The 27,912-nt window shown below is 35.9% G+C and overlaps 1 protein-coding gene across 1 annotated transcript; it reads left to right on the top strand.

The window, feature by feature from the left end:
* C1H5orf34 (chromosome 1 C5orf34 homolog) lies at positions 1-27,034 on the top strand. Its single transcript, XM_036740785.1, has 12 exons — positions 1-233; positions 397-486; positions 7,306-7,958; positions 9,439-9,528; positions 9,723-9,846; positions 12,570-12,661; positions 13,883-13,952; positions 18,512-18,679; positions 19,868-19,962; positions 21,239-21,340; positions 24,374-24,414; positions 26,529-27,034. Exons 1-12 carry the CDS (start codon positions 39-41, stop codon positions 26,726-26,728), a joined length of 1,920 nt encoding a protein of 639 aa, XP_036596680.1. The 5' UTR covers positions 1-38; the 3' UTR covers positions 26,729-27,034.
* The last annotated feature ends 878 nt before the right edge of the window (positions 27,035-27,912 follow it).

Below are 27,912 nucleotides of genomic sequence, written 5' to 3'. Positions count from 1 at the left end.
GTAGGGTTGTCCTTGGAAAACTCTTACATTCATTAGCAATGGAGATTGAAGTTCGCATGGTACTTTATGAAGATGATTCAGTAGAAGTACACTATATTGATGGCTCCAAATTACAGCTTTCTCCATGTGGTTCTGAATTCCTATTTGAAAAGGCACCTCCTATTTCAGCACATCCTTTGCAGCAACCAGAAAGAATTCGTCAAAGGACCGAATTTGTTATTAGTAATTACAGAGTACGTAAGTGTGAGATAATTCCAGTTATTGTTTATAATACTAAAGGATCGTTGAGGGAGGTTGGTGAAGGTGAAAAATAATTAGTGTAATGGATAACTGTAATTCTCTCTTGATTAAGAAATGTATCAAATTAATGATTTTACTTGTTCTTCTTTCTCATAGGAGCAATTACTACAGGCCCTAGATTTTAGAAATTGCTTTTCCAGTCGACCTTTTTTACCTGAAAGCATCATACCTTCTGAAAGAAAACAGGTAAGTTTTTGTTTGTCTCAGATTTTCTTAAATATAATCTGAAAAAGTAAACTAGATATCATTACTTCAGATTTAATTGTTTTAGTTCATTATTGTGGCACCTGGAAATAGAATCATGGTTATGATGTTTATAAGCCCAAAGATTTCATGTTATAACAGCTTTGAGCATTTCCATATTTAGGAGAAGGATTATGTGGTCTATCACCCTATCCTTAGGCCAAACCTAAACTTTTCACAAGAGATGGCCATCTTTTTAATTCTATGCAAATTGTAAGGTCTTTGTGGTTGGCAGGACATATAACCATTAGATTAAAGATGCTATTTACAATCTTAATATTTCTTTTTCCTTATTTAACACTTTTAGCCGTGACTTTTGCCTAGAAGGTATTGAATTTATATATTCAATTTGACCCCTACACAATAATTACTTAATTTGCAAAGCGTTGAGCTAGGTCCTGAGAACGTTACAAAGATGAATGAGACACAATCTGTTTCCTCGAGAAACTCGAAGTTTAGTAGGGGAAATAAGATGGACACAAATAACTATAGTACAGAATAAAACCTGATAAATCTATGAGAGGTACAAAGTGTCATGAGAGTCCAGAGAAGAGGTCAGGGAAGTTTTCATAAAGAAGGAGGAGGCATGTAGGCATTAAGTAGAGTTTCTACAAGGGCTGATGGGAAAAGTTCATTCCAGACATAAGAAATAAGCTAAAGACATGGAGAATAGTGTAGGGTACAATTAGTTTGAGACAGTCTGAATGGTTCACTGTTAAGTCTGAAGCAAAAAATACGGGAGGAGGGTAGCTTGAGTTAAATGTAGGAAGATAATGTCCTAGAATTTAGAGCTAGAAGAGATTATAAATATAACTCTAAAAGGACCTTTATAGAAATTATCTACTTTAAATCTCTCATTTTACAGCTGAAGAAACTGAGCCCCAGAAAGATTAATTGACTTACCTAAGGTCACACAGACAGTACATAACAAAACCAGGACTGAAACTTGGATCCTCTATCCAAGTCCAGGTTAGAGCCAGATTGTGAAGGCTCTGGAATGTTAAGGAGTTTGGACTTACCATTTTTTTTTCTGGTTTTTTTTTTTTGAGGTGGGGCAGGGCAATTAGGGTTAAGTGACTTGTCCAAGGTCACACAGCTAGTACATGTGTCAAGTGTCTGAGGCCGGATTCAAACTCAGATCCTCCTGACTCCAGGGCCGGTGCTCTACTCACTGCACCACCTAGCTGCCCCAGACTTACTATTTAATAGATAGCGGAAAAACTTGAAAACTTTTCAACAGAATAGTGATAATTAGAAACATGTGTTAAGATTAGTTAGGTATCAGTGTCTGGGGATGGATTGGAGGTGGGAAAGACATTGGTCCAATCAAGAGATAATAAGGAATTAAACCAGTGTAATGATGATAATAATGAGGAAATAAACCAGTGTAATGAAGATAATCATTAGTTGAAACATATACATCTGTATCTATCAATCTGTGTCTTTCTCTGTTGATAGATAGAGATATATGGTACTTTAAGGTTTTCAAAACCCTTTCCATACATTCTCATTTGAGCCTCACAATAACTCTCTGAGGTAGGTTGTAGCAATAACAATGAGAAGGAGCAGATGGATGCAAGAGATACTGAGAAGAAAGCGTGGATGTGTTTTGGTATATTGATTTGGGGAAGGAAGAAGGAAAGATTACTACTATTTTAATTCTAGGTGATTTGAAGAATGAGAGTAAACAAATAGACCAGGAGAAAAGGTAGGTTTGGGGGCAAAGTCAAGTTCAGTTTGGACTTGTTCACTTGAAGTTCAGGACCTTAAAGTTGAATGTGCACACTAGGCAGTTAATATACTGTGAAATGTCAGAGAGCCTCTCAGAAGAAAAATGTAGGCTAGTGTTTCTTAAAAATGTGCTTTCTGGAAGGCCATTGTGACATTTGAATCACTCATTATTTGTGAACTTAGGCAGGGCTCCAGGGATGTTGGGTCTAGAGTAATTGTTGCTATATGTTATAATTCACTTATTAGGTGTCAGAGACTGACCCATTAGAACCCGAGAGAGAGGAAGATTTACCTTCATTATTTCATATTTCTCCCTTCCATGCAATCTACATGCCAGCTCAAGCAGCCAGTCCTGTCTACTGAACTTGCCCTGCATTTTCTTGCTCATGCTGTTATTCCCTGCATTAAAAGGAACTGTTCCAAAGATTGTTAGAGTACTTCCTCCAGGCATATCTGTTATTAGGTTAGAGAAGCCAGCGTTCTACCCTGCTATGCGACTTCTTCCCCCCATGCTTCCCGACCTTCTGTGGTTCCCACACTCAGAATCATCACAAAGTATCTCATCTCTTAGAACCCATCTTTTGCCTGAAGAATTCTGTACCTGGCCTACCCTAATGCTGTGCAGCTCTTCTCCCCCTTGTAGCAGTTTCCCAATGTGACCAAGTTGGGCTGTTGTCTGCAAATATTTCTTCTGCCTCTTCCCTCTTCGATTCTCCTCTGCGTTGTTTCTTGCAACTGTACCTTGAAGGTCCTGGCCCTCTGCTGCTGAGTCCACCATGTTAACCTGATTGTTTCCACCTGTATTCTTCCACTCCCACAGTGTTGGCCAGTGTGACTGGACCTGATTGCTATGGACTTAAGCAATTAATTGGATTGGTGGGGGGAGGGGAAGATGTGGGTTTGAGTCAAAAATGGTGCTGAGATGCAAGGTATCTAGAAGAAAGATGGTACTTTTGACAGAAACTTGATAATTCTGAGTAGATTTTAAGGGGGGAAAAGATGAGTTCAGTTTCAAACATATAATTTAAAGTGTTGATATGTACAGGTATGTATGTGTAGGTATAGCAGGAAGTTGGAAATTCAGAACTAGAGCTCAGGGGGAGGGCCTAGGCAGTAGGAATCAATTTGGGAATGATCTCTATAAAGCTAATAATTGAAACCATATGAACAGACAAGATTTGTAAAGCAGATAACAGAAGGGGGCCAAGCACAAGAAACCTTTAAATCTGGTATTTAGGTGATTATTGCTAAATTTGGAGAAAGCAATTTTAGCAGCTGGAACCCATATTACAGGGAATTGTTGGGTTATTTTTAAAGAAGGGATCCAACAAGTGTACACAATCCTTTTAAAAGTTGAGAAATGAAAGTGAAAAGAGAGAGTGGCATCAAAAGAGGGTTTTTTTTTTTTTAGTTTTTGCTTTTAAAATAGAGTAGATCTGAACTTATTTGTAGAGGGGAGAAGAAGGTACCAGCAAAATAAGTATTTTGTTGCACATACAGATTCAGGTCATTTCAACATGTTTTCGATAATTTCAGGCTACCAGCTACAAATGAACTTTATCCCAGATTATTAAAAGGTCTAGCAGATGTGATTGTCCACTTTGACTGATCTTTGAAAGATCTTAGCAAACAAAGGAGATAGGTGTGACAGGGCAAGTGTCTTGACTTTTTAAAAAAAGGGAAGAGGGTAGAGTCTGTACAATATAGGTCAGAAAGCTTGACTGTGAGAGAAGACCTTTCCTGAAAAAATTCCAGAATATATTCTTAAAAGAATGATGACTAGTGAACATCTCACAAAGAGCAAAAATGACTTCATCAGACACAGTTCGTGCTAGACTAGCCTCATTTCCATTTTTTGACTAGTTACTAGACTTGCAGATCAGAGAAGTTTAGTTAGATTACTTAGGTTTTAGCAAAGAGTTAAAAATTTTTCATACAATTCTTATGGAAAAGATGGAGATTTGTAGGCTAGACAATAGTACAGTTAGGTGGATTTGGAATTAATTAAATGACCAGACCCAAAGAGCAGTCATAAATGGTTCAGTACCAGCTTCGAAAGAGGCCTCTAATGGAATACTCCAGATTCATGATTAACATTTTGATTAATGACTTGGATAAAGGCATAGATTCCTTTGCAGAAGGCACAAAGGCTAGGTTGGATAGCTGACATAGATGACCAAGTCAGGATCCAAAAGAACTCTACAAGCCACAATGCTTGACAGAATTTTATGGGAGTAAATGTGAAAAGTTACACTTATGCTCAAAAAACATCACAAATGCAAGATGAGAAAGGCTTTTCTAGATAGCAGTTCATCTAGAAAAGACCTGGAAGTTTTTGTGAGCACATCCAGAATGAGTCAGTCTTTTAAATCTGTCTGCCAGTTCTTTCCATATCCTTGGATATAGTTCATCTGAACCTGGTAACATAAATTTATTTAGGGTTAGCTAAGGTCTTCTCTCAATATCTCATTAACTATCTTGGATTACAGTTCCCTGTTAGCCATTTTTGTTCTGTCATTTCGAATCTGAGAATCATTCTCCTTGGCAGAGAAAATAGGAGTTTGTTAGACATCTCCATAGTCTTCCTTATTGAAATTATTTCCATTTATTCTGATTTTTATTCTTGAGAGCTTCTTGCTCTTTCTTCATTGATTTCCCCTATAGAACCTTACACCTTGGAGTTTTAACTGTCCTTTCAGTGTACCCTTTGAAATCTGCTCCCCCAACGTCTAGGGTACGTGTCAGGCCTCTTTTTCCTTCATGAATTTTAAGATGATGTGGTCATTTTCCCCTTCTCCCTCAACTGTTCCTATTGTTTGTACTTCATCAACCAGTTTTTCCTTCTTGGTCTGAGAATAGCAGTTCAGGAAGGTCAAGAATAGTTCAAATCCAGCCTCAGACACTAGCTCAGACTAAACCAGTCTCATACAATAGCACCTAACTCCCAGGGTTTTTGTGAGGATCATATGAGATGGTATATGTAATCGATGTATAATTGTAATGGTAATTTAAATTTAAAGATTTTTCCCACCCATTAATAGGCCATGTGACCTGCTTATGTCATAGGAAGCTAAGTCAGCCTGGCACAGAGTAGACACTTAATAAGTGCCATTCCCATTTCCTCAGTGATTTGAAGGAAATTATTTGTTTGACTTGTTTAAGGAGTAACTTAGCAGAAGTTTAGAAAAGTAACGTCTCCCAGTCACAATTGTATCATATCTCCATGCAGGCTTGTGATCTTGTTTAATGAATTCATTTATTTCTTCCTTCTGTCTAGGTGGTTTATCAAACCAACATCACTTCTGTTTTTCCCTCTGCTGAGCATCACCCAAATGCTTTCACTGATTCCTGACTTTCCTCATATGAGTAGATGCTTTTAATATTCAGTTTTGTTCCACTCCTCCTTTTTTCCTGCTCCCAGTGAATAAGCCATCTAGGACCATATTTCAATCACCAGTCCCTTCCCTACAATCTTAAAGTTGCCTCCTTGCATTTAGTATCTCTTATTTACTTTCTTCATTATCCATCTATGGCAGGCAGAAGAGAAGAAGCTAGTAAAGAATGAGACATTGAAAATGAAGGAGACAGAAAAGCAAGGGCCCAGAGGAAACAGGAGGGGATGGGATCATATCTCTACCTGTGGCTAAGCTACTTGGGAGAGAAGTAGAGCAGGAATTGGTTATCGAATAGAACTTAGTACAGAGGATAAGGGATTTAAGAGTGGAGAAGAGCATATTGTTGAAATGGCCATTTAAGACTTTGAAGAGAAGCTGGGCAGACATGTTGGACTGAGAGAAAGAAATAGAGAAAATTGACTTCATGGTTGAGGTAAAGTACAGGCCCAGGAGTGAAGCTGTGGACTTGTTAAAAAGATAAAACATGGTGTAACATGGTTCTCTGGAAAGGGAATTTCACAGTTAAAAATCTTGGCAGTGAGCAGTTTGAATGATAGTGAAGTCTAGAGTATGACTTATCTTGGTGGGTGGCACAAGTAAGGTGAAGGTGAAGATTATAAAAGTTGGGAGAATTAAGGCCAGGGTGTTAGAAGGGTGTTAGAAGTGAGACTGTTAGTTACCAAGAAAGATAGCAGTGGTCAGGAAGGAGAGGTAGACTGAAGAATTCAGGAGAGTACTCTGGAGGGCAGTAGATGTCAGGAACCACGTCTGGAGAAAGGGAATCAGTGGTGTGAACTTAAGCCTTGTGACATAGTGTTGCTGAGATTGGAATGATGGTACCCACATTAAAGTCTTAGATCTACCACTTACTACTTATGTTTCCTTCAAGTTATTTTTATGGGATCCTCAGTTTTCTTATCTGCACAATGAAGGGGGTTAGACTAGATAACTTTTGACTTGTAGCTCTGGGTCTTTGATATAAGAAAAGATTGTTGTATTATGGTGGCAGAATAATGTTCTAGAAGTGATAGTGGGAAGTAAGCAGTATGCTATCATTTCCTCTTAACCCCTTTAACTGTCAATGGTGGCAGGGCAGAGGAGACTTCTGAGAGAGCGCAAGCACTAGCATCGAAGAGAGTTGTGAGATCTTTCCTGAAAAGTGAAATTTTAGTTACCCTAAGAAAATGGAAGGACTATAAAAGGAAGAGTGCAGGAATGGAAGTGTGCTGACGCGAAGGCAGGGTATCCAAAAGAAAAAAAATGAGCAGAGGGACACTAAGAATAGGCTCTGGGAAGTAATACTGGGATCAGCTGGAATGAAAGTATGGGGAGGAATTTTATAACCTTGTCATGAGAATAAAGGGTTGGAAGCGACTTAATTTAGAGTCCTGAGGTTTTAGGGGCTTCCAGTGGCCTGTACTAGCAGGGACAGTGACTTGGGCTCCAGAATGGATGATGAATTGGTCCCAGTTTTTCCTATATGAGCATCTCTCAAGGGATTGATTGTCAATGGGGCAAGGCCTTTAGTCTCCCAAGTTCTAATTCTAATATCTGTACCACCAGCACTAAATAAATGAGAGTTGAATTGCTTACAGAAAATGTTGACTTATAATGCTTATTTTATTTTTTTAAACAGTCTGTTTTCACTGATATCTCAGAAGTCAGGTGGCCTAGTCGTGATATGCAAGATGCAGTGATTTGTATGGATGATGGCACTGTGAAGATTTCATCTTTAGATGGTCATGCTTATCTTTGCCTACCAAAACAGCAACATGAATTTACTATACATTTTTTATGCAGAATCAGCCAGAGGTCTCACTCACTAATGGTACTATCAGAAAAAAAGAATAACAGTTTAAAGAAAGTGGATAAACAGTGTGAAAAAGCAAGCAAAAACTGTATGTTTCGAAAAACTTCTGATGGACAAAGCTTGACAAATAAGGAAAATGATTCATACTGCCAAATCATCAAATCCAAGGAATTATTAGGGGCAAATAATTTTATAAATGGATCCAGAGGGAAAGAGATGGCATCTTTATCTCACAAGAAATACACCTTTGTGTACACATGGGTGAAACAGCGCTGGTGTGTGGATTCCTGTCCAGAAGAATGGAAATACCCCTTATCATTGGCACTTGACTTCCTTCATAAATTTAATAAAATATCAAAAACTGACCAGAATGTTAAACATATCATGGTTTTAGCATCTGATATTTCAAAGGAAGGTGAAGAGGTTTCTGTTCTTCCCAGAGCTCTTCCCCTCAGCTGTCATAATCCACATCTGCACAGGTAATAAAAGAATTACTTGTTTTTTAGAAAAGGTCTACTGTCAAAACTAACTTTATAGATTCATATTTTGAAAAATTCTGAAATTTCATATCTTAAAATGGATGTAATAAAATTTATTTTTTTCAAGAATTTTTTTATATATTGCTATTTTTTAGTTTATTCATTTTCAGTAAGCTGTTTGTATAGTTATTTAGACTGTAAACCTAGATTCAATCCTAATAGAGTCCAGTTTGTTTTTCACTCATTTCTAGCTCTTCATGACCCTGTTTGATGTTTTCTTGGCACAGATGCTGAAGTGGTTTGCCATTTCCTTCCCCAGCTCATTTTACAGATGAGGATGCTGAGGCAAAAAGAATTAAGTGACTCGCCTAGGGTCACACAACTAGTAGGTGTCTGAGGCTAGATTGGAACTCAGGAAGATGAATCTTCCTGACTCCAGGCCCAGCATTCTATCCACTGAGCTACCTACCTATCCTCTAAGTCCAATTAGCTTTGCACAAAAAAAAAAATCCCAAACCAGCCAACTATTCCATGCCATTCATTATTAGCCCCAGACACTAACATGTCTTCATGTCAAAAATAGTAATGCTTTATAGTTAAAGCATCATACATGTTATGCTTTTCAATCCTTATAACAACAACTCTGAAGTAGTATGTGTATTATTACCCCATTTTACAGATGAGGCAACTTGAGTCTCAAATTGTGCCTTGTCCAAGGTCATACTTAATCCAAATCCAGTGCTCTTGCACAAGAAAAGATGTCTAGATTGTTGAGTGCACCTATCAGCAATGTTAAAAGAGACGTGTCATAATAATGGTTAAACCTGAAGTTCTTCATTTTATCACAGAAAAATACAGGAGTTATTTTAAAGCCCCTGAATGTTGGTTAGTACTTATGACAGTAATGTACGAAAAATTTTGCGATTCTCCGAATAAAAGAATTCTCAAAAGAAACTTAAAATAATTTGACAATCTAAACTGATTTTTAAAAAATTGATACCTTTAATTTTTATACCACTCATAATCCCCAGTATCTCTCTCCCCCTCTCAGAAAGTCATCCTTTAAAACAAAGAATACAAAATAAGGAGGAAAGTTCCACTTTGAACCAATTCTGATATGTTATTCAAAATCTGTAGTCTACTCACCTTTACAAAGAAGAGAAGGTGGTACATTCTCCTGTCTCTTTTTTATTGCCCACCTTTGTCATTATAATTTCACACCAGACTTAATTGGCTTGTCTGTGTAATTAATTGTATTAGGATATATTATGATAACACAGAAAATCATCAAGGAAGTTGTTAAGCCTAGATAAATCCTTTTCCCCCTGGAATTATCTTTTGAAAATTTAGTTTCATTTTCATGCTCTAAATTTAAGGGGACAGGGATCATTATGAGATTATAGTATTATGTTGACTTTTTCAGATAAATATATGGAGTACCACTTTAAATAATTCCAAATTTGTTTTTACTTTGTAACAGGTGGAATTTCTCTAATTCATCTTTACAGGAACAAGAATATACCTATCCTGAACTAGTAAAAGTAGTATGGTACAAAGGTATAGTATTTAGGTAAGATGATCATGTGATATAGTTCATTCATTTAAAAAAAATTAACCAAATTTGAAGTAAAATGGAAAAATGCCCTCTTTTAATTAAAATTTCATTCTTCATGGCTGAGCAAGAAATTATTTTTGCATGGTTATCTTTATGTTCATATGTATAGCAAAAAAAATTAATTTTGATGTAACATTGATCTTCTCTAGACTTACTCATGAAACTATAAACTCAATAGAAATTTTTCCGGGTGATGGATCCATTCTCAAATCAGAAGGACCTTTTTGGGGGAATTATTTCACATTCTCTTCAGTACACAAAGAATCAGAACAAGTAGGTCTATAATCATTATCTCTACACAACAATATTTTTGGTTGAGTAGATGTTTCTGATACTTATAATTTTTTTGGCCTTTTAAATTGCAAGGAGATACTTAACGAAACAAATTGTTTTACAATTCACTGTGTCATGTTATATTGTCTAGTCATGTCACAGACTGCATTATCATCCAATTTGCAAAATTTTGTTTTAATATGTTCTCATTGTTAGCATGGCCACACTCACTCTTGGCAGCTCACTGACATGTTCTTTCATCCCACTATATTTGATTTGCCTGTGTAATTTTGGTTTAAAACCTAGATATTCTATATTTCTTTACATGATAAAAGTTTATGAACAAAAGAAGTGGAAACCAACAGCACTTTAGCACTTTGAGCTATTTCTGGTGTTCATTTGCTCAAAGTTTGTATCATGTTGTTCATATCCAAACTTATTGGTTACAATTTTTTAAACATCAATATATGTTAATATTTTGAGTTTTCAAATTTACTCACCAAATGAATGCATGAAGAATGGTGCAGAGATCATGCTTAGTGTTGGTAGAAGATTAAGTAATTGAGTTTACTAGACATAATATGCCAAAACAGGGCTGTCCAAAATGCAGTATGTAGCTGGCCTACAAGCATAGAAATTTACATAAATGTGTTAGTAAAGGAAGCCAAGCTACTGCAGAGCTCTCACTAAAATGGCAAATCAAAATATATTATCTATTGTTTCAATAAAAACCTAAGGTTGGACAGCCCTGTGCTAAAATCTTTTTAAATAATGGGCTTTAATTTACCCAGACACTGGCATTTGATGTCTGTTCCTTAAGGGACATCATTATATCATCTCACTTGTCTTTGCAGGATGGAGTATAATAAACAGAATTTTCCTACCATCTACAACAGAATGAAAGATGATAAATTGCTTAGTAAAGCCGGTGGGAAAGACAGTTGAAAATTAAGTCAGTCTTAACCTGTAGCGTGTAAACGGGAATGAGAAAAAAGTAGAATGTTATGATACATAATAACAAAGATAGCTAGTATTTATATTTTATATAGTATTTATATTTTAAGTTTGCAAAGTGCTTTACACATATTATTATCCACATTTTACAGATGGGGAAGCTAAAGCAGACACAAAGGTTAATTGACTTGCCCAGGGTTACACAGCTAGGAAGTTTATGAGGCAGGCTTTGATCCAAGTCCAGAACTCCTATCTGCTGCACCACTAGCTGCCATAGATAGAAAACCATATTCTTGTCTGTAAAATGTAGTAACGTGTCTCCTTTTATGCAAAGTTCAACTGTAACAAAGCAATTTTGCTTTCTTGTTCAGTTAAAGTTGTATTCTCGCTATACATTAAATTCACTTTTGTGTTTAAATAGGAAGGGCTGAGGAGAAAACACATACTATGGCATAAATGGGTTTTAGTAAGCTGTGGTTTAAAATTTTTCAAAAATATAAATGCAAAGTGATTAGTTTGGAAGGATTCTTCCAATTAGGGGAGAGCAAGAATGGCTTAATGAAGAATGTGATGTTTGAGCTATTTCTTCAAGGAAGACAGACATTCTATAGGACAAGATGAGAAGAGAGTACATTCCAAGCATGGGGGGATGACCAATGCAAAAACATGGAGACCAGAAGTAAAGAGTGTTTTATACAGAGAGAAGGCTATTTTGGCTCTATTGCATAGAGCAGGGTAGAGAATGATATCCAGCAAGGCTGAAAAATAGGTTGGGCACAGACAGTGAAGGGCTTTCAAAGCCAAACCAAGGAGTTTAGGTTTTCTCCTAAAGGCAAAAGGGAGCCACTGGAGTTGATTTCAGTAAGGATGCAATATGCTCAAACCTACAAAGATCACTTCAGCAGCAATGTCTTGGAGGATCTTAATTGGGGAGCGGCTTCAGTGAGGGAGACCAATTAGGCTATTGCAATAATCTAAGATGGTAGCTGTGTGAGGATAGAGAAGGGGTCAGTTGGAAGAGATGTTGTGGAAGTAGAAAGAGCTAGATGTAACAACTGATTGGATTTGAAGAGTGAGAGAGAATTAAAAAACTAGGAGACTGAAATGGTGGGGCCTCCCACAGAAGTAGTAAAGTTTGGAAGAGGGAAGAGTTTTAGGAGAAAAGATAGTGAGTTGAATTTGGACATGTTGAGTTTGAGATGTCTATGGGACAAATAGTTTGAAATTTCCAGTTAGGCATTTGGAGAAATACTGGAATATAGATGTAAGTCATCTGCATAAATATGGTAATTAAAACCAGATGGGAAATGTGACATTGCCAAGAGAGAGTGTAGCAAGAGAAGAGGGCCTAGGACAGAACCTTGGAGAATATTCACATTTGATTATCATTCTAAAATTTTAAATAGAAAAAAGATAAAAGTAAAAAATCCTTTTGAAATAACATCAGTGACTAGAGCTGGATATGACCTGAGGGTGCACTGGAGTTTGCTCATACCAGCTCATGAGAGCCAATTGTTAAATTTTCAGTGTGACCATTTGCACCTCGGAAATGGGCCAACACTACAAATCAGGGATTGGTTTATTGTTCTGTTAGCTGTCTAAAAATGAAGGAGAAAATGTTGATAGTGCCTTGTATTTATGAACTATGATAAAAACTTTCATTTTCTGTAAAATGCAGTAAGGGTGGTGATGGCCTAATAATGACATGTTTCTAAAGTGTCCATAGTTGTACCAGTTTAGAACTAATTTATTTCTAACTGCATTTTCAGAAAGAAGAGAAAATGTATTCAGTAAGAAACCTTCCTCCGGATAGACCAGGAAGTCCATATTCTGTGTGTTACCTTATTACACAGGCTACCAGGTAAGCTGTCCACTTTGGGGTAGAAATACTAGCTCATTTTCTATTACTTAGGGCGCAGCCTGCTGTGCGATTTATGCAGCGTGCCTACCACCATAGAAATTTACATAAATGCTTTAGTAAATGAAGCCAGCTACCGCAGAGCTCTCGCTAAAATGACAAATCAAAATATGTTGTCTATTATTTCAATAAAAACCTAAGGTTGGATAGCCCTGACTTAAGGAATAAGATTAGGAGCTGTTAGGTAGCATGAAATTGTGTAATCTTGGGTGAGCAACTTTACCTTTCTGTTTTCTCCATAAGTAAAGGTCTAGCATCCCTGATTTCTGATCTCTAACTTTCAGTGACTGGGTGTATTTTTGAACCAAAAAAAAAAATATTTTCTTTTAGGCTTCCCAGTAGGAAAATACCCACATACCTAGGACATTTTTACTTCTTCTTTACATTTATAGCTTTGACTAGGAAGAGACCTAAGGTAGTACAAGTCTCAGAGAGGTACTTATGCCTCACACTGATATTTTTCTCCTCCTAATTAGTTAATTCTGGCATAGGGAAGGCTAAAAGTGCTTTGAGAGTTCTGTTCCCACTGTCTCTAGGCATCACTATACTTCAGCTACTATGACTTCCCTTAGCTGGCTATGTGGTTCTTCCTTGAAGAGATAGGTATCTGATTGACTAGTCCAATTTGGAATCACTTCATAGATGAGACTAAAACCTTCAGTATAGCTATCAAGGGAATTGAGAGGTAGCATGGTGTGGGAGATACAGAGCCAGCCCCAGACTCAGAAAGACCTGAGTCCACATCATTCCTCTGACAGATGCATTGACTATTGACAAGTCACTTAACCTCTCAGTACCCCAGACAATTGTTCAAGTCTAGCAATTACAGATAAGTAGCCAATCAGCATTGTTGGAGAGAGTTTCTATTCTAGAAGCTCCTCATACTAAAATCACAGATCCAAACCAAATTTTTTTTTTTAATAATCAAGGAAGTCTAAGCAGAATGCACCCTGAGATATTAGATGAAAGGGAAGCAATAGTGGCTCCCTTCTAGGGCCTTAAGTATCAGTCATGGGGAAAAGAAAAGTTATGACAAATCCTAATGCAAGTGAGTATTGCTTTTGATCTAAAATGTTGCGTAGTCCTGTGAATGATAGTACTATTAAGAGCTAGAATACACCGTTTAAGTTGCTTATATTTAACTAATTTTTTTCATGTTTGCAGAATTCTTCAACATTGTATCAAAGTTAGACTTTCTTTAAGCCATAACTATAATATATGCTGCTGGAAAATGGTATGTACTTGGCTCAGCAGAACAAAATAATTTCCTTAGTCCTCAAAGCAAAGTACCTTCTACCACTTCTGATCTCTTCTGTTCTTTTAGAATCTTCTCTTGGCCGTATTTTGGAAATAAATAGATCCCTTGGCACCCTTAAAGTTGTTTTGTCTCCAATTCAGATTCCTTCTATGTGTATTTAGTTAGGTCTAACCACTGATCCTATTTTATATTCTGAAGTGCTGTTGCCATCTCCTTACCCAGTATATCAAGTACTGAGATGTAGAGTCTGTAGAGAACAGCTTTTGGGCCTCCTGGTGATGATCATTACCATTACCAATGAGAAAGGAACACTTAAAATGCTGGTGCAACTGTATTATTTCACATTGGTTTTTCTTCTAGTTTCAAACACAGGCACCTCAGGATAATCTGACTTATTTGGGTTTCATACATAGTTGTCTTCAAGGTCATTTTCTCCTCCATTATTTTTTGCTGTTTTCAAGGTGATAATGCTCATAATTCAATCACAATCCTCTATAATATTTTACAAATAAAGTTGGGCTCCAAATGTTTATTGCTGTTGGCTTCTACGTTTCTCCACTAAACAAAAGAGAACAAATTTTTTTGTGTGTGAGACAGTGTTTGGGATTTTTCACCCTTGAAAACTGGTAGTAAAGTAATGTCTTTTGAATATTTCCTTTTTTCAAAGTCTGCAGCTTGTTTGAATAGATTGAGTAGGAACTACTGTTATCAAACTTGGTAACTTCTCATTTTTAAATTGATTTAGACTAGATTTTGACCTTCAAGACCAGTTGATGGTCTTGACTTGACACAGATGACTTTGTTGTTGTTTTTCTATTTTTTTTTTAAATTTCAGACAACTTAGTTGGAAATGACTCCCAAACAAATAACATATCTCTGTTATGAGATAGCCAGTACGTATTTTGTGGTGGTGGTTAGTGCTTGCCAAATTTCAATACCTTCTGACTCTTATAGAAGGTAATTAGCCATATGAAAATATGCTCCAAATCATTAATAATTAGAAAAATGCAAATTAAAGAAACTCTTAGCTTCTACCTCACACCCATCGTATCGGTGAAGTTGACAAAAAAGAAAATGATAAATGTTGGAAGGGCTACAGCAAAACAGACATTAAGTGCACATTGGTGGAACCATGAATTGAGCCATTCTGAAGAGCAATTTGGAACTATGCCTCAAGCAATACCACTATCACATCCATACCCCAAAGAGATCAAAGAAAGAGGAAAAGGACCAATATGTACAAAAATATTTATAGGAGTTGAGTTTTTGAGGTTTTTTTGTTTTTGTAATAGCAAAGAACCAGAAACTAAGGTGGTGCTCACCAGCTGGGGAACAGCTGAACAAATAATCGTTTATGAATGTGATAGAATACTGTTGTACTGTAAGAAATGTTGAAAGGGATGGTTTCATTGAAGCTTCAGAAGCTGTAACCTACAGTTCATGCTCTAAACTGATTTTCCATTACATGTGTTGATTAGTGCAACAGAAACACTAAATCAGACTTAACACTAATGAATGCATACCGATAGACTTTAGTAATCTATAACGGTCAGTCATCTTTTTGACCATGTAAACATCAACCCCTCTAGGAACATATCAACAGCCTGATTCCTAGAAGTCCTAGTAAATGTGTTTCATCCCAGCATTCACAGCAAAGTACCCTCAGTGCCCAACTGGAGGCTATGCCTGTCTGTCTGTATGGCTCTCAGGCCAGCATTGGTTGTTGTTCAGAGAATGCAGGAGTTTGTCTTAGTTGTAAGGAGCAGGCTGATGACTGAGACCTCCAGCCTGCTTTTATGATTCTAGTTAGGGGTATTAACTGATTGCTGTCAATTTCTGATTGGTGGTTTGTTAACCTAATTTATCTGTCACATAATTTGATTGGTAGATAGTTCCATAAACTCTTGACAAACATTGTTTACAATATTTTCTCATTAGTAGTCTGTCATATCTGGGGTTTCACATGTTTTATCAGTTGTTATGGACATATAACATTCTCAAACTATACCATATAAGTGTTTATCTTATTGAAAACCTAACAGCAAAACAACTCAATCAAACATCTCAGTCATAAAATAAAGGCTTTTAAACAAAATGGAGTTGGTTATGCTAAGTTAACTTACAGCTCTCATTACAGCTTATATGAGATGAAGAGTGAAGTGAGCAGAAGAAAGAAAACAATGTATACAGTAACAACATTGTAAAAACAAAAAACAAACAACTTTTGAAGGCCTTGAAAGCTTTTGTCAATGCAGTGACCAACCATGATTCCAGAAGACCATTGATGAAGCCTGGTACCCAGCTCTTGACAGTACAGTGATGGACTTGGTACAAAATGAGACACTATGCATACACATTTGTTAGAAGGGTTTTGATTTTCACTTTTTCAGTGTTGGGGATGTGGGAAGGAGAGAAAATTGATTTTTATAGGCAATGTAAAAACAAAATGTCAATAAAAACTACTTAAAAACAAAAAAAAAAAAGAAAGTAGTTATGACAGTATGAGATAGGAATTGTGAGTAGCAGAAAAAAGCTAAAATTTGACTCCATTTTGTCTACAGTTCTCTGACTTGGCCTTGACCCTCCTTGTATTGAGCCCCCACCCTGTTTTCTATTTTCATTGCGAAAACAGCAAAAATGGTCCTATCTATTGGGGTGGGATTACATGAGATAGCTAACCGAATAAGAGCCTTTTCTGTACTAGCCCAGCAGCAGGCCTGTCCAATCGGAGGATATCACATCCACTCTTTCTACCTCACTATCCCCAGCAACAACCCTATCCAATCCTAAGGTACCCCATACCCAGTTCGTCTCCTGGCCAAATCAAAATCTATATAAACTTTGCCTTTTTGTTTCCTCAGGAGTCTCTGTGTGTGAGTGAGGCTGCCTTTGTGGCAAACTCAATAAATCCTTGTTGGTTCGTAAATTTATGGTATTGGGCTTGGATTCTAATTATGGTTTGTGGCAGTACCAACAATTTTACCCACAGTAGGCTCGAGGCAACTGAGTAGCTTATAGGTCTTTGGAGTCTTCAGAATAGTATTTGCCATACACTTCTGTGTGCCATCTTTGCAGTAGAAATACCAAACATCAGTCAATTTTTTGACATAACTCGAAGATGTTGTTAAATCCTTACATCTCCTGGACGTTACCATCGTCTACAACAAATATTTGTACAACAACTAAGAGATGGTGGTCTCTGCATATTGTGAGCACTGCCTCCCAAGATAACCGAATGTCCCACGAAATGATGTTTCTTCTTATCTTTGCACACGTGATGAAAACCTACTGCCAACTCCTTTATTCACATATCTGAGGAGAACCGATTATGTGACCCCTTCATTTAACTATAATTCATGTCTTTAGTTTTCATTTATGGCAAGAATTTCAATCTGGATGTCATTCAGTTACTCCAGTAATATTTCACTATTTAGACATTTGTGACTGGACAATGGTAACAATTTAAGAATGATGAGATAAATTAACATTCGTAGATGGTCTAAGAACTGTGATTATTAGCATCCTGTGCTTTTCTGCCTCTCACTGCAGAAGTGGAAAAGAGACCCAACGATATCAAGTCTCCTGAATTTTAAATGTTCCGTGAGTGGCCAACCTTTTGTTGCTAAGCCTCTTTTTTAAAAACTTCAAAAAAATAATTTTAATGAATGAGTTTTATTTTCTGTCTAACAAACCCTACCACTGAAAAAACCCTTGTAACAAATATGCATGGTCAAGCAAAACCAATTCCCACATTTGTTATTTCTAAAAATATTTGCCCCATTCAGCTTCTTGAGCCCATCACTTTCATAAGTTCTTTGGAATCATGATTAGCCATTGTGTGATCAGAGTTCTTGAGTCTTTACAAGTTATTTACAATGCTGTTAATTGTATAAATTGCTCTGGTTCTGCTCTCTTCACTCTGTATTAATTCATATAAGACTCCCTAGGTTTTTCTGAAACTAGCCCTTTCATCATTTCTAATTACACAGTATTTATTGGTCTTTTATATTCATATGTCATAACCAGTTTAGCCATTCTACAATTGAAATTGATGGATCCCACTTTAGTTTCTAGTCCTTTGCACCTACAAAAAGAGCTATTATAAACATTTTTGTACGTATCATTTGAGCCTCTCCATCTTGATTGGGCCTGGTGTTCAGGTAGCATACAGTTTTCCACCCAGGTCATATCAAAGCCTTTTCATTGTTGGAACCAGTTAAGGCCTATACTTTGCTGCAATAGCCTTCAAGTACCTAGGGTCACAAAATCCTAAAAAAAAAAAGCCCCAGAAGGCTTTGAGAAAGTTGGATGGCTCTTTGGAGACTGTAAGGTACAATTTGAACAAAAATCATAAAAAATGAAAAAAGGCATGAGGGGTGGCAATCTGCATTAATGACAACTAATGAGATGATGGATCCACTGAAGTATAAAAAGTTGGGGATACTGACAAAAATGTGAAAATGCTTTGTAGTTGATTATTTAAATCTTGTTTATCAATAACTACTTTTTCCTTATTTCAATTTACTTGGTTTTAGGTTTCTGGATCAAATAAAGGGAATATACCAGTGCTTTTGAGGGAAACACTCATTCCCATGATAGGAAGTTTTTTTGTGTACTCTGATAATAAAGTATTTGCTATCTTTTTGGATGGTATTTCCCTAACCCTGATTTGGAACTTCAGAACTTTCTTCAAAAAGAGACAGGTAAATATATTTCAGGGAAGTCTGCCTTTTTTATTCTGGATATTCAGCAATGTATGTATCTTCAGTATTGTGTGTGTAAAAATATTAGGACATTTCCCCCCACTACTATCTTTCAATAGAAACCCCAGATTGAGTTGAACAGAACCCTAAACATTAAAAACCTCTGGCCTCTGTAGCCTTACTCCTCAGCAAATGCCATTGAAACCCCTCTTCCTTGGCATTACCCCATTGGAGAATGGGGAGACAGGGAGACTTTTACTTGTCTGGAACAGCAAAAAGAAAGGACAGAAATCAGTTCTATCTTGTTTTTGGGGTGGAAGGGAGAAGAGGGTTCTCTTTTTAGACTGGGACGGTGGCAGAGAAAATATTCCTGGCTTTCAAAGGTCCAAGGTATAACTTTGGATTCATTTTCCCATATGAGGAACTACAGTATTGTAATTCAGTAGGTAAAATAATCTGGAGTGCAACTGAAGACCTAAACATTGCTTATAACTTGTTTCTATGTCTATGGCAAATTGTTTTCAGTATTAAATTACCAAATAATTTTTCAAACATCATTTCACTGGACCTGGGTTCAAATTTTACTTCAGACTCTTAACTATGTGATCTTGAGCAAGTCACTTGACCTCTATCTGCCCCAGTTTCCTCATTTGTAAAATGAGGATAATAACAACACCTGCTTCCCAGGGTTTCTTGTGAGAATCAGCTGAAGTTAGGTTTGTTAAAATGCTTTGTAAACTTTAAAGTGCTCACTATAAATGCTAGCTTTATTGTTGTTCATACGTTGGGAACAGTGTATATTCATAATTGGAATGTGGACTGGTAATGTCCATTCTTCTGCAAAATGCAAATAATAAAGAAATACGAAGAAATGTTGTAGTGTTAACTCTGCTTCATTTATAAAATACAGAAGCTATGGAAGGGACTGTGCTTTCTTGATTTCTTTTGGTAGTAAATTGAATTAACTTCATTTTGCTTCTCTTTGTTGGTTTATTTCAATGCAAGGATAATTTATCAAAATAGTGCCCACATCCCAGGTGAAAGCATTAATTGCATTTAAATTATCTGCTAATTCTTTGCTGATTCAGTTACTTAACTGAATATTTCTATATTGGTATTTATGTAAAGTAGGAATATTTTTTCAGCTTTAGATTTATGAGGCTTTTTTATCTTTCTACTCACCTTAAGATAAATCAAGGTGTCACCTTGGGTTGGTGTAAATTAACTCTTCCCGATGGACAAGATCAGTTAATTCAAATTGAACATCCGGGACAATTTGAAAGGTACTGTAGTAAAACTTATCTTTTCCTCCATATATTCGTTTTAGAAAATGAAAATTAACATTTTTTTTTACTTGTCTGTCAAAAATGAATTTATCATCCGGTTGTTAACAGCTTCCCACAGTAGATGTTGGTAAAAGAAAGCATTTCATTAAATAGCAGCGCCTTCTCTTATGTTGGCAGGTAGGGTAAATGAACAGATGAGCCTTGCCAAAATCAAATATCTATGCATCCCAACTAGTTTTCAACATAAGAGAAAGGGAATGGTCTTCATCAAGCTATTAGGTGTAAGTAATCTGTGTTTTACTACCAGTTCACTATTTGGAAATATGGGGTTTATTGGAACACCTAAATAAGCAAAACTTTACACGATTTGACTTGCCTATTTTTGTAGAAAAAAATGTAGAGTAGATATTGGAAGGAATGGACTGAAATTTCTGCAAATTAAATTGGCCAATTAGATGTTATTCTATTAGTCCCAATGGAGAAAAATCCTTAAAGTCATCTTAATGTAATTATGCCTTGTCTCTTTTTAGCCTACATAATGCCATTGGTAATTACATTTTTTACCGTATTTTAAAAGTGTGTATGTTTTAAGTAGCCACAAGAGAATGCTTATCTACTTTTTTTCCCTGCTGATTTTGTTTTAGTTTTAGCATTTGTTAATTTTCAAGGTACTTGCTTCCTTCAGAAAGAAAAGAGGTAGCTGGATGCCATTACTTTTTAAAACAATTAATACCTTGTCCACTCTTTAAGGCCACATCTCCACATTTATTTAATAAATTCAGTGAGTCATGTATTACTGATATTTATATGCACTGATCAAAAATTTCTTAATTTTTAAATTTTATATATTCAAGTAAGCGTTTATTAAAAGCTTTTTGCGTAAAACTTATAAAATATATTTTTTTAAAAAATAGAAATTAAATTGAAATACATTTTGCTTGGGAAGTTTGCCTTATAAGTGAAATTGTATTTTTTGGTCAAGGAATCTAGGTGTCAACTTTGTTTTTATTCCCAAACAAAATTTGTTAGATACTTAGTTATTTTTTTTCCTGGTAAAAGGGGATCTTCTTTGATTATGTAGGCATAAAAATAATAAAGTTGAATTAAATTTACATCTAGATACATTTTAAAATTTTAGAAAATTTCCCACTTAACACTTTTTCTGCTTCTTCATTACCACTCTTTTCCCATATGGTCTGCAAGAGTAATTTTCCCTTTTCGGAAATAGATGGTTTCAATGATTTCCTTTCCTAATCACTTGTCTTCAACCTAGGTATGTGGCAACAGTAATAGCTTGGTGCAGGAGTCTGACTCAGACTAATCCACAGGAATTCTTCACATATCCTCCGTCATCACCCATTACTGAAGAAAACTGGTATTCATGCTAATCTTCTACATACTTTATTTGTCTAGGGAACATAGCCAATACTGAAAGCTTGAGAACCTGAATTTGTGAAACTAGGGAAGGTTTTTTGTTTTCCCTGAGTAAATTATCTGTTAGTCTTAATTTAAATCTGGTTATCTTATCATTTTTCACAACTCATTGAGCCCGAAAAATATAGAACTAGTCTTAAACAGAAGTGCTAATATTATCATTTAACGTAACTTAGTAATGAAGTCCTCATACTAAAATGCTTGGTAACATAAAGCTGTGTGACACAGTTATAATTTTTATGCCAAAATTTAAGAGATTATAAAAACAATCTGAAGGCTAAGGGTTTTAGACCAGAAATCTAAAGTTTTTTTCAGTTCCAAATCCTACAATCATATGATTGCATGCATTTTGCCTTCATTAGGGAAATCCCAAGTACTAGTTGAAGTACCAGATGTTCTTAGAGATTTTGATGTGATCGTCCTACCTAAAATCAATTAGTAAATCACCAAGTACTGAGCTCCTTCCCCAGCATTTTTATAGGGGCTTTAGATGATGCAAAAGAAATAGGAGATACAGTCCTTCTTCCTGCCCTCTTACTTACAGATTACCTCTAGTTAGAAAGGCAAGACAAGCACTGAGAGAACTATTAGAGAAGAGTTAGATGCACTAGGAGTTGAGAAGGGAGAAATCAGCCTGAGCTGGAAAATTGGGGTGAAGTTTCATAGAGTTTGCTTGACCCTGAAGATAAGATTTGAATAGGTGGAGAGGAAAAGGTATTTTTTTGAAGGTGAGAGGAACAAAATGAGCATAGCCTTTAAAGCTAACAGTTAGGAACAGCTTAACTGGAGTGAAGGCTTCATGGCGGGGTCTGATTAGGAGGTGGAGGTAAGATTAGATAGAAGAGATTGCAACGGATGATAGAAAACCTTGAAAGCCACAGAGAGGATTTTGAAGGAAACGTCATCAGTAGAGTTACTGGAGCAAAATCGTGATATTTGTTGATGGGCTTATTGTTGAAGGTTATTGTAGCAGGAGGATGAAAGATGGGTTGGAAAGGTGCCACTGGATTCAACAATGCCAGGTAGAAAGCTTTTCACAGTAATCAGCATGAGGTCTTTTGGACCGACCTAGACTGGTGATAGAGTACAAACATGGACCTAATTCCTCCCATATGATAGGTAAATCACTCATTCTTAATAGGTCAAAATAAAAGAAATCAACAAATTTATTGTTTTCACCCTCTAAAATTTCTCTACTCAGGATGTAGACTTCTGCTGGTTCTATGACTCCAGAAGTAGCTGGAAAAAATTTTTAATAGCAAAGAAGCCTGCTCCCTTCTCTACTCATTCTCCCCAGCACCATCCTCAGCAACCAGCACAAAATAAAGATAAATAAGAACAAAGGACCCATAGATTATAACTAAAATATTAAAATTGATCAGTCATTCAAAAGGAAAGGAATCCTTTGAATTAACTAGATAGCCATATCTTTTGTATGAAAAATTACAGAAGACAAAAGAGATAAGAAAAAAACTTGAAGTGAAGAAAAAAATCAGAGATTTCAGTTTGTAGTTGAATCATTTCAAGCCTATCCGACTTTGTTGACCCCATTTGGGATTTACTTGGCAAAGATAATGGAGTGATTTGTCATTTCCTTCTCTAGACCATTTTACAGATGAGGAAAGTGAAGCAAACAGGGTTGTGACTTGTCCAGAGTCACACAGCTAGTAAGTGTCTGAGGCCAGATTTGAACTCATGAAGATGAATGAGCCTTCCTGATTTCAAGCTTGGTGCTCTATCCATTGTCCCACTAGCTGCCCTAGAGATGGCAGCAATGGGCAGTGTTGGAAGCAACAATGATACGTACCCAACAATGACGTTGGACAAGTTGTCTGCTGTGGAGAAACATAAGAGAGGGATCAGTGAAGAAATACAATATAGGCAAATGGCCACCAGAATTTCTGCTCAAATAATCACTTTAAGAACATATCTACTTCTGCTGGTTTTGGAGGGCAAGAGAGAAGGAGTAGGCGAAGAATAGCCACCAACATTGTATATAACTGTATTCAAATTGAATACAACAGTAGGCTTGAAAGGCACAAGAAATCTCTTCTCTGCACGAGTAAGGACAAATGGCTTCCTTTGCTGTACCTCAATATTGTTACAGTCTACATGCTTCTCACTCTTTCTTCACGGATCCAACCAGCAACCAGGGTTTTATTTATAATGTGGAGTGTAATTACAGAAGACATATCATGGAAAAAATTGATGCCTTGTGCATGTCCTGCATAGGATTTGCCACTTAATTGTGTCTTTAAAGATCTGATTTCTCTTCACTCTGTTCTTTATGAGAAAACAGCATATAAGTGAATAGTAAAATTGAAATTAAGGATTTTTTTTGAGAAATCAAGTTCCAGTAGATACTCATATCCATTCAGCCCTAAGTCTTACTTTATCTGCATTAATACTGCATCATGGTAGTTGGTACTTTATAACCCTGAAAAGATCAATAAAAAGATTGTTTCTCAGATTCTGTTAATAAAAAAGTAAGTATACCTTTTGGAAAGATTTCTCTCAAAAAAAGTTTTTAAAAGTTCTGACACTTCTGCCCTTATCTATCTAGAAAATGTTACTGTTCAAAGCAATGTATTTCCTGAGGTGTTAGGCTTCCCAGATAGTAGTCATTTTATTGTTCATGCAAACTCCTCTATGAGTCACTCCTGGGGATGCAAGGGCATATAAAACCTGACCTCACAGAAAAGTAATAAAAGATGTATCAAGTAACAGTTAATGATAATAGAATTGTCATATTAAAAACTATGTACATATGACTCCTTAAAAAATAGGGGTAATATCTAATATATTCGACACTGTGTAAAATTGGGCAGAAATACATTAGCAAAATAACCATACAACCTTTTAGTTACAAACTTTAAGGGGAGGGCACAAGGGGAAAAGCACCTACTGTATTAAGAACTGCTACAAATACTACCCCATTTGATCTTAATTTATTCTTTTTTCTCCTTTGTTGCAGGTCTGTTGCTTCTGAACTTGAAAAAATACAGAAATTTAACTGTATCCTTTCAAAATAAATTCTTATTGTACATCATTTCTACCTTTTCAAACTAGGCCGAATTAATACTTTCTGAATGTGACATTAAACTAACTACCATTGTTAACATTTTATTGGATTTTATGATCCTGAAAAGCACTTTGAAGGTCATGCATTACTATAATTCCCTCATTTTGAGGAAACTAAGGTCCAGATGAAGGAGTGATTTGCCTGTCACACAGATAAGTGGCAGAACTGAGATTCAAATCCACATCCTCTGACACAAAACCCAGTATTTCCACAGCACCACATTGCTAGACTTGATAGAAGATAAGTAAACAACTTTGCAGTTTTTAAAGTACACATTGTAGCTGTTTTTCTTAAACATTTTTGTTGACTCAGGAAAGTTGCATAACACTGCTGTACCTTTCTTTGGGTTCAGGTTAAGCAGAGTCACTGTACTCAGGTAGAAGTTAACTCTGCTGTAAAACTTGTCACACACACACATATATATATACAAACATATACACCCACATACACATGTGTATGTGTATGGTTGTATATTTTTTTCTTTTTACTCTTAATGATGACAACAGCCCTTGAAGACATGCCCTTGCCTTCTGACCCTTTCCTGTTCATTCCCTCTTCACACAAGTACGTATTATTCTTTAGTGAGTATCTGTACAGCCAAAATGAACACAATCTTCTTTTTAAAATAAATTTTTATCATTTGTTTTTACATTACCTACATTTCCTAATGTATCCTTTCCCCTCTCCCTCATAACAAAGAATTAAAAAGAAAAACAGTTTAGCGAAACTTAATCAACACGTGGGAAAATCTGACATTATCTGTAATTTACCACACTCATAGTTCTCCAACTCTGCAAGTGAAGAAAGTCCCATATGTCTTGTTTGGAGCTGAGCTTAGTCATTATAATTGCCAGCATTCTGTTTCAATTATTTTATTTTTATTCTTCCCATTTACATTATTGTAATCATTGTATACATTGTTTTCCTGGTTGTGCTTACTTTACTTTTTATCAGTTCATAGAAATCTTCCTATGCTTCTTTGTATTCATCATACTTAATTCATCCTTTCTTCATCATGATAATATTCCATTACATTCATGCTCCACAACTTGTTTAGCTGTTCCAATATCAGCAGGTGTCAGATGTCCTTGTTTCCAATTTTTGCCACCACAAAAAGTACTGTTATAAATATTTTTGTGTATAGAGACCTTTATTTTTGTCATTGACCTCCTTGAGGTATATGTCTACCATTGAGAATCTGTAGGTCAGAGGGTATGGGTATTTTAATTGCTCTCTTCACATAATTCCAAATTGCTTTCTGGAATAGATGGACCAGTTCATACCTTCATCAACAATATGCTGGTATCTTTCGGTTTCTATAGCCCTTTCAGCATTGATTATTCTTATACTTTGTCACCTTTGTAATTTTGCTAGGTGTAAGGTAAGACCTCAAGGTTGTTTGATTTGTATTCCTCTTTATCATCATTAGTGATTTATTTAAAACTGTAAAAACCATTCTTGGCTCCTGGGCAGAAGGTGGCTAGATTTGGCTTGCCAGCTGTACTTTGCCAACCCTTGAGTCTTAAGAGCATTGTTCCATATGGTTGTTAATACTTTGCAGTTCATTTGGGAGCTGGTTTTTTTTTTCATATTCTTTGATCGCCATATCCATATTGGGCAATGCCTTTTGGTCTTATAAATTTATTTGTTCCTGATATGTTGTCTGTCAAATCCTTATCAGAAATATTTGATTGAAAGATTTTTTTTTTCTCCCCAGCTCATAATTTCCTTTATCCTACATGCACTGATTTTGTTCATTCTTTACACCTTTTTTTCCATTTAATTAAGAAAATACCTTTGCATTAGTTAGAAAACAAGTCATCTTTAACCTAAAATTTTGGTGGTTTTGTTTGTTTATATAAAAAGAACATCTGTCCAAATTGTAAACAGATTTCATAGGTCTCTTTCAGCCTCTTTCAAAGTTTCCTGAGGTTTCTGTATTATATAACAGTCAAACAAAAGCATAAATTTCAGAGGCAGTTTGTAGTCAAGACTTCTAAAAATGAAATGTTTACAGAAGAAAGAGTTCCTTAACTAAACAACTTAGTTTTATTGGAGAATGATAGCATCCTAAGTCAGATTTCTACTAAGAAAAATGAGGAGTCTTCTGATATTTCCAAATCAAGATCTTCAGAAACCTGTAGCTTTTTTGAAGAAGTAAATAAAAAGAGTGTATCAGTAGCATTGAAGAAAACCTCAGAAATCCTTCAGGATATTGAATCTCTTCTAGCCTATTCCAAAAAGTAGAAAATAAGTAATTTTTTTTAAAGTAAAGGTTTTTTAACTACATCAAATTTTTGAAGTTGTATTTTGTTGATACAAATGACTATCCTCAAGAGAATTGTCTGTACACAGGATTATTAAAATTAAATGGGAAAATTTGCCCCTCTTGAGCTGGCAGTGCAAATGTGGTGTGAAAATTTTTTAGTTTAATGTCATTTTATTTCACACTGCTTATAAATATTTTTGTAGGAATATGCTACTTATTGTAAGCTAAATCTGAAAATGCTTTTTTTAAAAGTAATCATGAACATCCTGTTGTTTCAAGGAATAAAGAACTATTTGAGAAATCTGAACTACTTAATTTCTTTTGATTTCCCAGACAGTGTTTGTTTATTCAGCAACCGATAACAAGAATATCGTGTGTAGGGGCAGCTAGGTGGCGCAGTGAGTAGAGCACCAGCCCTGGAGTCAGGACGACCTGCGTTCAAATCCGGCCTCAGACACTTGACACACTTACTAGCTGTGTGACATTGGGCAAGTCACTTAACCCCAATTGCCTTGCCTTCCCCCCTGCAAAAAAAAAAAAAAAAAGAATATCCTGTGTGTACTTTGCTAAATGTTGAAGGACAAAGATGAATATGACAGTTCCTGCCATTGAGTAGTTTACAAATGTGTAAGCAAAATGTATTTTAGTGATTATATTGTAATCTGCTAGGGCTGGACAATGATTACACTTCTAGCCTGCAGAATTTTTTTATTCAAAATAAGCAAAACTAAGGATTTGTCATATCTCATATCTCATTTCACTCATCCAAGGATTTTTTTTCCTACAAATGTATTAGAGAACTATGGGTAAGAAGTCAGTATAGAAAAAACCTTTCAGTCCTACCTCTACAAATTCCCTATGAAATATCTCAGTGCCAGAATTCTTTTTCCTTTAAGAAACTAAAGAGGTCTCAAAATTTTATGCTAATGACACCCTATATCCAGAGGGGAAAGAAAGCTATTTTTGGAATTAAAATTTAACATAATAAAGGACCAGTGCCATCACTCAGTAATATCCTTTGAAAGTGGGCCAACAACCACTTTCAGAATCAGTTTACAGCAGTTGTCAGGCATTTAGTATACCATGAATTGTAGGTTCCTTTGGTTTAGCCTGGGAACGTACCCACTTATAATTTATTTTACCTGTTAAAATGTGTTCCAGG

The sequence above is a fragment of the Trichosurus vulpecula genome, chromosome 1, assembly GCF_011100635.1.
Source record: "Trichosurus vulpecula isolate mTriVul1 chromosome 1, mTriVul1.pri, whole genome shotgun sequence".
Classification (NCBI taxonomy): domain Eukaryota; kingdom Metazoa; phylum Chordata; class Mammalia; order Diprotodontia; family Phalangeridae; genus Trichosurus; species Trichosurus vulpecula.
The sequence above is the reverse complement of the archived record's forward strand: the minus strand, read 5'-3'. Positions and strand labels throughout refer to the sequence as shown.